This window comes from Melopsittacus undulatus, chromosome 6 (genome assembly GCF_012275295.1).
Source record: "Melopsittacus undulatus isolate bMelUnd1 chromosome 6, bMelUnd1.mat.Z, whole genome shotgun sequence".
NCBI classification, from domain to species: Eukaryota; Metazoa; Chordata; class Aves; order Psittaciformes; family Psittaculidae; genus Melopsittacus; species Melopsittacus undulatus.
Window position 1 is genome coordinate 41,428,154 of NC_047532.1, and position 12,139 is coordinate 41,440,292.

Sequence of the window (12,139 nt, forward strand, 5' to 3'; positions counted from 1 at the left end):
TAGCTAATCTTTCCGTTTGACCAATCAACTTGTCAATCATTTCTCTATTTCGATATGCTGCCACTTGAGTAAAAAGGGATTCTAAAGCCCATCCTACTTTAACTCCGGTGGAGGGTTCCTGCCAAGTGTCTTCATCATCATCATTTATATCTCTTCTTGTTCGAATTTGCAGGGTTTCCAATTTGCCATTAAATGGTGATTTATTCCAAATTGGACAAAGAGTAGGTAGTCCTAGAGTAATTTCTTTAGCTGGACCTTCCATGGATAGATGGGTAGTCCAGGTTCCATCACTAGCTGCCCAGACAAAATGTTCCATACTACGCACTGCTGAATACCTACAGCCTATATAATCATCTGGGATGTTAGTTGTTTTTCCTCCAATTTTTTAAACAGACAGGAAGCTGCAAATGCCAGTGGCCATGTGGCTCTGCACAAGGGTAATAAAGCAGTCTGCATTCATGAAGCATGTTTTGGGTAGGGAGGAAGATTTCAGACAGTGATACAAAACTGTTGTACTGCTGAATGTTGCGCTTGAGAATATCCGAGCAGGGCCCCAGGACACGCTCAAACCGGGGTCGATCGAACTTTATACGTTTCAAGGGGCCACGAGCAACCATGGTGGCAGCATGGGGATGGTTCATCAGCAGAGCTATTTCACCGAAATAGTCTGAAGGTGCCAGTCTGCCCACTTCAACAAATTCCTCATTCTCTGACCGACACTGTAGCACTGCAGCTGTGCCCTCCAGGATAATGAAGAACGCATCTCCCGGCTCTCCCTGCACCACAATCTTTTGCCCATCCTCAAACTGTACTGGCTCCAGTACATCAGCTACAGTGAGGCGCTCCCACTTGTCCAGAGATTCCAATATAGATACTTTATTAAGGAATTCCTCATAACATCTCTCTCTTTCTCAAAGTGCTGCCCATCAGGATCCTTCTGTAGCTATCTCTGTCAATGCCCCACAACTTCACATTTGTCTTTGCTTTGACAGTTGCAGCTCGAGGAGTTCCATATATAAGGGCCAGTTCTCCAAAGCTTCCACCCTCACTGACGCTGGTTGCCCACTCACTGTTCACATAAACATCCATTTCTCCTCGATCAACAACGTAGAAGTTACCACCTTCATCACCTTGCTGTATGACAGTCTCTTCTGCAATGTAGGTAACAGGGAACATGGCATCAAAGATATCACTTCTCTCATTATTATCAAGATGGGCAAACAGCACATTCTTCTCAATAGCTTTTGCCAAAGCAGCCATAGTCTTATGATCTTTCTAGTTTTTGCTTTAGCATTTTCTAGCAGCTGCTGCAAATTTGCATGCTCTAACATCTCTTTTACAAGTGCTAGACCCATACAATACAAGGTGTAGTTTCTTATTAGCAACTGGCCAGTAAATATAGGTGGTTTTATACACAAAATCACAACCTCTAATAATTTACAAGCACACATATTCAAGTTGCTACTTCTCAGTTACCCCCAAGTGATGTTTGCAATCATTCATTTTTCTCTTCCTCTATCTCATTTTGTTTGGGGTATTCATGGTCATCTCCTGTGGCTGAGGCATCGAGTTCTTCCACTTGTCTGTCCAGCTCATGGCAAGGCTTGACAAACTTTGCAGGCAGCCACCATGGACCTGTAGGTAGGAGGACACAAAAATACCCCCTCCCCCAGGTTATCAGTTCTTGAGAAATAGACAGGTTAAAGTGATTCCTTAAGGCAGAAACATTCTGATGCAAAAGGAATGTGAAGCAGCTGCAAAGGTAAACTGCACCTTTGTAACAGTCAAAGGGGTTTTCTGTACAGTTACCCATTTTTTTTTTCCCCTTTCTCTGCCACCCTGATACTGCTTAGGTGACAGCTGATAAAGCTTGTGGTTACATTTCCCCTCTCGCTTTTTCAGTTAGCAGTTCTTGTTTCAACTGATCTGTTCCTCCAAGTCTTGGATTCACCCCCAGATTACAAACTGCCCCAATATTTCATTAGATTGAAAGGTTTGGTTTTTTGTTTTGTTTTCCACTCCTCGGCTGCAGTGTCCATCCTGGCAGTTTCACCAGTGGAGCACTGGGAGCCGAATTGGAGGGCGGCTTCTTCTGAACATGGTTACTGAACTGTTACAAAATAATTTTTCTTTTTTTTCCCTTCTTTTTCTTTTCCATTTTTTTCTCCAAAGTCGCTCACCCTGCTTTATGCAGCTACAAACGCTGGCCTGCCTTCTCAGCAGCAGCAACAAATACCTGCCGGTAACCGCAGCTTTGCATTAACCCTTTCTCTTGCAGTCTGCAATACCATTTCTCTCTTGTCCTCCCTTTTGATGAGTTTGGTGTGAGACTAGAGTGGCAGGGAGATCTGCCTTCTGTCCCCCCTTACATCCGTGACCACTCTCACTCTCAAGATCACTATTGCTATCGTTCTCCTCCCCCCTTTCTTCATTTGTTACCGGTGGGCTGACGGAGCCACTGCCAAATCAAGATTTTTGTCATCTTTCTGGTGCTGCAAACTGTTTTCTAAAGCAAGACACCCAATACACTTTTTCTCAGTGGCACATCCCTTACACTGTTCATTAGTCTGAACAATCATGATTCCACAGGATTTTTGCCATTCCTCATTATGTCTTAAGGTAAAGATCTACATATGGCACTTCATCCCATTTTCCTTCTCTTTACAAAACAATATTAATTGCAATATAGTATTATACTGTAGAGTTCCATTTTCAGGCCATTTTTCTTGATATTCTAATTTATATTGTGTTCACCAAACATTACAATAATCAATCAACTTATTTTTCCGCATACTTTGCCCAAACCCCCCTTCCTTCCAGTGGCTTAAAAGACAAGCCTAATGGAGATGATTTGGGAATTGATGGCATTTTGTGAGTACAAAGAAATTTCTAAGGAAACAAGTTCCTTTACACCACAAATGAATTATTACAGAAACAAGTTCCTTTACACTACTAAGTTACTTTGCCGAACCCGCAGGGCGTATGCCACTGTCTAACAGATGGCACCAGAATGCTGTTCCTGCAGCATTTACCAGACCAGATTTGCCGAACCTGCAGGGCTTTCGCCACTGTCTTAACGGACGGCACCTAGGCTTTTCCCCAGGAGCTCCCTAGCCCAACCACGTGCAGCTTTTGCCACGTCTAACTGGCAGGCTTTACCAGACCAGACTTCAGACCAGATTCCAGATCAGACTTCACCAGAAGTCGGAGCACCATACGTTACTAAAATCGGTACCGTTACTAAATTAAACAACTTTAAAGCACCTTTCTTACCGTGTCAGAGGTCCGTCGTGAGCAGCGGAGGTCGGTCGCGGCTGATAGCTCCCCGAGAATCTCTCGGTGCCGGCTGGAGCAGGATCAAGACGCGATCCACCTCAGCAATGCCCGCGAGGTCCCACCTGGGTTGCCAAAATGTTAGCGGAAGAACAGACACATAACCACCGGAATGGTTATATGAGGTGCTTTATTGCAGCGCTGGGAAACCAGGGGCGCTCGCCCAAATCTGGCTTTGACCCCGTCACATCGCACTCGCAATTTATAAATCAAAAGTTTCGCAATTAATGCATATTCAACCTAAATTGCTACCTTGATTAATACATATGCATCAGGGATTGCCTCATCAGTCTATTACGACATCAGCCTCTTCTGCGCTTGCGCAGTCCCCCTCTGGTGGTCGTCCTGATGAAGTAAGGAGTCTTCCTCAGATGAAGCAAGGAGTCTTCCTCGCTTTGTCCTTTTTGACCTGTCTGTTCTTTGGACAGGCCCCAACCATTATGTGGATGCCAGCATTCTCTTGTTTTCACGTGGCTGCCTCTGGTCAATCTGCATGTTCTGCTTGGATAAGGTTTTACAGTACTTTCTTAAATCCACCCATGCCTAAATTACAACTAAGGTACAGAACAGCAAAGTTACAACTAAGGTACAAAACGATTAACTAAGGTACAGAACAGCAAAATTACAATATATAAAGGCCTTCTATTGATTTACAAACTTTCAAATATAATTATTTTTAACATAAAATTTCACCCTTCTTCTAACAGTCCTGCCCAAAACCACTGCTTTACCAAGACCTCCAGGCAAAGGGAATTGTGACTCAGAGCCCTGAAAAGCCGTTTGACCTCCATCACCTGCTGAAAACCCCAGGTTTTATTTACCAAAACAGAAAAGGCATGGCTGAATGTTGAAGTTTTGTGTTTTATTGTGACTGGCACCAGAAATGTGTTTGCTCTTTGGTACGTTCAGATACACACTCCATAGACAAGCCTGCTTTAATACTAGTTTTTCGTTATTTTTGTTTCAAGTGATGCTAAGATTTAAAAAAAATCACAAACTACCTTATGTGTAAACACAACAATCCCCTTCTGTTTTGTCACTATACCCAAAACCCTACAATAAAAGAATCATCTTCCAAAGCTATTTGTCACTTCAAGAGGGACAAAACACCCAAATCCAGTTACCAATTTGCAACATAATAAAAAGTTTTGGGCTTTTATATGCTAACCACAGTAGAAACAAAGAGCTGTTGGCAATCAGTGTTTGTGATGGGGATCAGATGGGGTTTTAAGTGGTTTGAGTGCTGTGGTCCCATGGCTGTCCCTGTGCTTTGCAGGGCAGTTATCCGGGCACTAGGCAGGTTGCACTTGGCACGGTGTAGGTTGCCTGGTGGGTGAAGAAGGCACCCAAAAGCTCCTCCTGCCCGTGCTCCTCTGAACACCGCGTCCCACCATGAGTCCCACTGCAGCGAACCCTGCCGGCACCAAACTGCAATGCCCTACTCGTGGGAAGCTTTGGGCAAGGGTGGCCCATCCCACACCCGCCACCCTGCATCACCTCTTACCCTTGATAAAGATTCGAGTGTGACCAAGTCCTGTTGATTTAATAATTTTTTAATAAAGCCATCGTTACTGAGTACACCAAGATTGCCAGTTAAGCTCTCTATATGTCGCTGGAGGTAACAGCGCTGTGATCGACAGCGGAACGGAAAAAAAGATAAAAGAAACCAAACCAAAAAACAAACCCCAACCGAAACGAGGTAGGTTAAAACCAGCAACACAGACCTTGTTATGCGACACCCCAACACCACAGGCGGCCATGCTTGCAGCTACTGAGAAAGAAAACCCCAGATACGCACCGAAAACGGAAATCAACTGAGCAGAGTTTATAAGGACACGATTCAACCTGAACTAAACACACACACACACGGTTCGGCACAGATGTTGTCTTTCACTGTATGTTGGGTAATTCCTAGGGAGCGGAGGGGGTGGAAAACAAGTAGAGATTCAGACCCTCGTCCGAAGAAACCACACATATATATATTTTTAAGCTCTTTACAAGCCCAATCCAGCAACACGGGGGACAGGCAGCTCATGGTGTGGTCTCCATCCCCACACTGGCTGCCTCTGCACACCAGCACCTGGCTCTGGGATCAGGAGGGGACGAGTGCCCACAGCTCGCACCAGCTGCAGCATCAGGGTCCAGCGCCTGCAGCATCTCGGGAGCTGTCTGTGGCTGCAAGTCCCGCCTTGGGGGCAAGCGTGAGCTTCCTCCGACTGCTCCAGTGTCCTCCAATCCCCCCATCCTGACACCCGCGGCTGAGCCCCAGGGCAGACGGGCACTGCTGGAGCAACAACAAATGGCACCTCTGTCCCTATCAAGACACACCATTATGTGAAGATCCATATAGAAATATGGATTGACAAACTTGACAAAAATGGTAGCTGATTTTTATTAGTCTAAGGCTAGTAGTTTAGCCATTTAAAATCCATTTCCCAAAAGAGGGGAAAAAAACCTATTATTTTTTCTCTTCTTTAAAAATCCATTAAGCCGTTGCTGCCAAAAGCAACATGTAAATGTTGGTGAAGGCAAAAGATTTCTAAAATTACCCAGCTATATGGTTATGGCCTTCATCACAAAGATAAAAGGTACATTTATTGTGCTGTCTCTCACCAGATTTAATTGGTAACTTTACAACATACTATATATTTGATGCTAGCAGGCAGACAGAATTAAAAACAGACTTTTGGACACTGTTTCTTTCCCCGTTCTTACAAAGTAGGGGACAAAGAAAAAGTAAAATAAAAAAAAATTGAAATAAAATAAGGGAGAATTCATAACCCACTATAACACAGCATAATCAGGAGACCTCGGGGGGGTCCAAGCGCTAAAGTCCACCCCTGCCCGCAGCCCTGCCCCAGGGCTGCTGGCGCCGGGCGAGCGTGGGGAGCGATGTTCCTTGGCACCCTCCTCATCTGCCTCTACAGTGTTAGTCCACGTGTTTAATGTCCTTTAAATTAGAAATAATGCCATGACGGTGACTGCCAAGTGCTCCTCTGTTACCAGTTCATCATGGAGTTTCTGTTGAGGGTCATGAAGAACACCTGGCTGCTTCCTCCGGATCGCACTGATGCAAAAAATACCTGTTTGGAAGAAAAAAACCCACCTTATTAGTGATTTTTATCTGTTAATTGTCTTGGTGAGTGAGGGAAGCGGAAGCTGCCCCACACCCTGTGGTGTCCTCTGCCTAAACTGCCCTCCCTGCTCCTTTTCTCCAGCTGATTGCAAAATTTGTATGTGGACCCACTGCCAGGTTCTATTTTTCCACAGAGCTCAGGGGCTGGAGCTAACCCATGCCAGACTCAGGTCAAATCAAACCACATATTAGTAAACACAGTAATAAAAATACTGAGTTTATCACATTTTACACAGCACCATTTATTATGCAATATTAAGAAGGCTGCTGTCAGTGGTTTGTAGCTTGCTAAACATTAACCGTTTGGGTAAACTTCTGCATTGGTGTGAAATGGTTTTCTTCAGAAAAGTTAGTCCTGGTATTTCAGCTGTTCCTGAAAGTAAAGCTTGGGAAAACTATCTTCCTTCAATATGCTCAAAGCACAGACTGGACTCTGTATGAAGAATACAGGTTTTGGTGCTTCTGTTAGGAGTCACCTAACATTTGACCCCAGTGGAAGACTTAAAAAAGTTGTAACTTGCAAATATTGCAAGGGACTATCTGAAGCCTCTGTCCCTTTTAAAACCAAAAATTGCTCGATCTTCACATGACTTTCATAGTATCACAGAACGGTTTGGGTTGGAGGAGACCTTAAAGCTCATCCAGTTCCAGCCTCCTGCCATGGGCAGGGACACCTTCCACTAGGGCAGGCTGCTGAAAGCCCCATCTAACCCAGCCTTGAACACTGCCAGGGATGGGGCAGCCACAGCTTCTCTGGGCAACCTGTGCCAGCACCTCAGCACCCTCACAGTGAAGAACTACTTCCTAGTATCTGGTCTAAATCTCCCCACTGTTGGTTTAAAGCCATCCCCCCTTGTGCTGTCACTACAGACCCTTGTAAAAAGTCCCTCTCCAGATTTCTTGTAGGCCCCCTGGTTTTAGTATTTCAGACCCATCAGTGATCAGTTGGTCCCAGTATTTTAGAAAGACTGAGGTGGTTTTTTTTCCCCAGTTTTCTTAGAAAAAGAAAAAAAAAATCAACAGGAGCAAACCAGAAAAATAACTCTTAAAAAAACCCCAACAATATAAAGCCTGCAGAGTCAAGTACTCCAAAATCAGGAAAAAAGCAAATTAGGGATATTTAGGCAACTAAAATTCATCTTCTTGAGGCAGCTTCCTGTGGTAAACTCAATTGCAAAGTTAGGATCTATTTTTCGTGCAGAGTTCCAGCCTAACTCCATGCAATGGATAGGGCAATGCTCAACTAATGAGCAATGAGTGCAATAACTCCACGTGGCCTCAAACCTTCTTTATTGCACAATATTAAACCCTGCTCTGAGGACAGAGCAATCATTTTCCTCACATGTTTTGTGATCGTGCTCATTACACGGGAAGTCTGCTGCATGGTCCTGTTTCATCTTGGTGAAACCTCGTGAGATGAGCAAATATCAAGAGCAGAAACAGACCTCAGCATTCAACCATTTATTCCATGCAAACATTCTCTTTCCTTTGGCAATTTCTCATTCCCTCATTCCCTGCACCCTTTGTGCATTAACAATAACCATGACAGAGGTCATCTTCATGACAGCTGCATTCCCCATGCAACCTTGGTGACTCTCCAGAGCAGTATTTATCAGTGCTGTACACAGAAAAAGTGGGGCTCCATGGAGAAAACAGTTTCTAAGATGCACCAAAATGCATCTAAAAAATGCATCAAAATGTTTCTGTACAAGAGCTCAAATCAGGGTCACTCACACATCTTTACTGCCACCATTTCTCAGCTTTTGCGGGGTTTACTTGGCAGCCTCAATAGTTAATGTTCAGATGCAAGACTTGGGAGAGTCAAGCCAAGGCAATGCAGATCTCAGCAAGAGGTGGAAGAGATATTCCCACCACAGGTTGAGGTCTGCATCCACTGGAGAAATCTAACTGGAGTGGATTTATGAGCACTGCTTATTAAACAGGACCTTCAGATTAATTATTAACCCCCAAGATAAACCAGATTTAAAGACTGAAAGTAGCTGCTAGCTTAAAGCATGGAATACAGGCTTTGAAGTGAACTTACCTTATCATTTCTTTCACACAGAAACTTTAACCTTTGAGCTCGCTTGTGCATAAATACTCCATCCAAATGTCCTGTCTCCACTGACCGGATTTCAATAGCTTTCTCTCCCCATCCCATTATTTGATTGGAATGAATGTAGGCTGTCAAAAGGAAACGTTTGGTAGGTGTCACAATGTGCGTTGAGCTAAATATTACGCAACAGGCAGAAAAACTCTCATCAACTGTTACTCAAAGCTTACAAAGACAAATGGCAGAGCTCTGCCAGAGGCACAGGCAGTGTGCCTGTGGGGACAGCAGCCTTTAATTTTCATCTACAAAGTGCTGAGTAATTTAAACAACAAGTATCACTTCTGATTCTGCAGGTGAGGAGCTGGGCAGTAGCTTGCCTCCATGGGCTGTGGAGCTAAGCAACAGCAGAGCCAGATGAGCAACCCAAGTGTTCCCAGCTCTGTATCCAGTCCCTCTTCCACTCAACACAGTATCCCATCAGCACAACAGCTTATCTTATACTTCAGATAAACCAGAGCTTAAATATTCAGGAAACCACTTGCTTTTATTACAGAAGACCAAATTGTAGAAATTTAGTAACTGTATCTCTTATCTAACTGAGAGAAATCTCCTTTGACAAACAAAACCCAAATTACTCCATCTCAACAATCTCGACTCCTCATTTTGCTTCTCACTTGTATCCTATGCAAGTGAAGAGGAATGGCTGACCTACCCACGGAAGTAGGCATTTCTCCCCACTGTAGCACCACATCTTTAGTTATCCGTCCATAGGTGTTCACATATACGCCTTCATCCTCATAGCACACAAGCATCTCCATCCCGTCTGTTTTAGGCAGGATGACAATGGCGTGAGGAGTAATATTGCCCTGAATCTGCAGTTAAAATAAACCCTAAAGGTCAGAATTACATGGAATGCAGGAAGGGATAAGGGCAAGGGAGAAGAGCATTACAAAAACAAAACATCAAACCAACCCGAGAACAGCCCCTCCCTTCATTCACCAGATACTGGCTTTCAGAGTTAAGCTTGAAGGGGAATAACTGTCATGTTTACGCTGCCATCAAAGTTGCCTTATACATCAACGATAAACAGGTTCAGCAAGTACAGAGGGATCGCAACACAGGTGCCCCAAGACTGATGGCTGACACTTAGCTGTAACACAAGTGACTGCTGACTTGATGAATCCATCTTCTGTGCAAATCAAGGCAAATAATCCCAGAATTTTACAGGTAGCTTGGAAGCAATCATTACCATTTTTTAGTAATCAGTCTCTAGCTCCAACGGCAATTATGGTAACTTTCCACCCATGTCTGCCCCTCCATAGTTAAGAGAACACAAAACCATCCCAAACTGCCACAGTACTTCTCATGCTGCTTGGGCCAACAGCATGGACAGAGCTTAAATAAGCCAACAAGAAAATCCTCACTGACAGTATCCTTTTATAGCTCTGGTTCTCTCTTGAAATCGCTGATGGACCTGAGAGAGGTCCTTTGGTGAGTCCCTGTTGGCAGGGGGGACGGGAGTTTTCAGCAGCAGTCTGACTGAGATGAGAGCTACACTAATCCTGCAACCTTCACTTGGGCAAACTGCACTGCCTCAGCAGGAACAAGTGCTGGCAGCACATCTGGACACTGTGCAATAGGAGAGTGCAGTGGGCATCCAGCTCTTAGGGGGGGTCTATGTTTTCCAACAACCTGTTTTCATGGTATCCCGCCCTAGAAGGAGCTACATTACTGCTTCATGCAGCGTGCAGACAGAGTCTCCTTTCTGTGGGACATAGCAACCTTAAACCTGACTGCCTGAGCACAAGGACAGACATAGCCTGTGCGAATAATGAACATGAAGTATGTGATACCTCTAAGCCTTCTTTAAATAAAGATGGCACCAGAGGATGTCAAACCCATGACAAGATATCCCCTGACTGGTCACCATTTCTAAGCCATAGAGAGCTTGTCCAAACCTTGCTGGTGACATGTTTTAGTCATGCAGCAGCACTCCCTGTGTACTCACATGAGATGGTATATAGATATCATAAGAGTTCCCAGAATCTACATCAATCACGTGGAAACCAGTGTGGGATCCAAAGATAACCTTCAGTCTCTGACCCTCTTCTACAGTGAGATCCACGAGCAACGGCTTGTGCTGGAGATCTGCAAAAGACTTTTATAATCCCTTCAGTGAGTATCACAGAAAGCCAACAAATCCCACACAGCAGCAGCCTGATACAGTTCTGAAATCATAGAATCATAGAATAGTTAAGAGTTGGAAAGGACCTTAAGATCATCTAGTTCCAACCCCCCTGCCATGGGCAGGGACACCTCACACTAAACCATATCACCCAAGGCTTCATCCAACCTGGCCTTCAACACCGCCAGGGATGGAGCATTCACAACCTCCCTGGGCAACCCATTCCAGCACCTCACCACCCTAACAGTAAAGAATTTCTTCCTTATATCCAATCTAAACCTCTGCTGTTTAAGTTTCAACTCATTACCCCTTGTCCTATCACTACAGTCCCTAATGAACAGTCCCTCACCAGCATCCCTGTAGGCCCCCTTCAGATACTGGAAGGCTGCTATCATATTTGCTTGACTGTTTTTCCTACTAGATATGGTCATTTATATTCCTCTCTCTTTGTTACTATGTCAGATGCCTCAGAGGGTATTACCCACTTGCTCCAGCCATCCCAGCAGAGAAGCACTCACCCTTGCCAAGCACAGCTCTTTCCCCCCACCCAGGAGCTTGAGGTCAGCCCAAGGATTTGGCCTCTAAAGGAAGGCAACAGCTCAATTCTCTATCGCCATGTGTACAGCCAGCCCATGGGAACCCCCGATGCTGGTGCTGCTCTGAGTAGCAAGAACAAAGTCTGCAGAGAGCTTTCCTCTTGGCACAGATCATCGCTCCAGTTTGGGCAGCTGAAATGAGTCAATTAGCAAAGACCTACTTTTCTTTGTTCAGTCTAACCTGCTTCCCAGCATAGACTGATCCTGGACAAAGTATCTCTCTGTAGCTTGGGAGGATGAAGCATCCCCAAGTGGAGAGTAAAAGGCTCCTGGCATTCTGTGCAAGGACCACTCTGACTCCTGACAGGGAAAATCAGGAGGTGGTATTTCCCACTCTCCCAACAGATGCCTGCCTACAGGGCAAGGCAAGGGTGCTCAGCCCCTCAGACGGAAGAAGCAGCACCAGGAGCACTAACCAGCATCCTCAACAGAGTCCACAGAGGCCATTCTAATGCTGCTGAGCTATCCATGTCACTGAGCCCATTTATTCTGGCTTTTGTTCAGAAAAAGCAAATGTGACCCAATACTGAATAAGCCCATTTGTGCTGGAGGGATGCAAAATGAGATTACTCAGCATGAATGTCTCCAGAAGGCATCACCCCTTGTGACTTGTCTCTGCACAGAGTGTAGGATGGAAAGTGCTTTAAAGAAGTAAGTACAAAATACCCACTGGGTATATATATATAGAGGGGAAAGGTCTCACTGAAGGAGACTGAGGTAAATGAAAAGGGAGAAAAAAAGAGAGAGAAAGAGTGGGTCATTCTCTTTGACTTCCTGTCTTCAAACAAAATCCACACTGCAGAAGGGGAGGGGAATTTGCAAAATAAAACTGTAAA

The 12,139-nt window shown here is 44.7% G+C and overlaps 2 protein-coding genes across 6 annotated transcripts in view; both read right to left on the reverse strand.

Annotated features, from left to right (window-relative positions):
• Positions 1–281: 281 nt before the first annotated feature.
• Positions 282–3,216, reverse strand: LOC101867980 (cAMP-dependent protein kinase type I-alpha regulatory subunit-like). The gene is given in 3 exon segments (XM_034063786.1): positions 282–896; positions 898–1,275; positions 3,160–3,216. Coding segments are annotated over 3 exon segments (969 nt in total). The 3' UTR covers positions 282–362.
• A 1,654-nt stretch (positions 3,217–4,870) lies between these two features.
• Positions 4,871–12,139, reverse strand: part of TNIK (TRAF2 and NCK interacting kinase) — a 161,369-nt gene continuing 154,100 nt past the window's right edge. For all 5 annotated transcript variants that reach the window (XM_031047057.2, XM_031047058.2, XM_031047056.2 and 2 more), the window contains 4 exons: positions 10,531–10,680; positions 9,235–9,394; positions 8,514–8,653; positions 4,871–6,416 (listed from right to left, as the gene is read on the reverse strand). In XM_031047057.2, the coding sequence (XP_030902917.1) occupies positions 6,333–6,416; positions 8,514–8,653; positions 9,235–9,394; positions 10,531–10,680 (534 nt within the window). In that variant the 3' untranslated portion in view covers positions 4,871–6,332. The remainder of the gene's footprint in view (positions 6,417–8,513; positions 8,654–9,234; positions 9,395–10,530; positions 10,681–12,139) is intronic.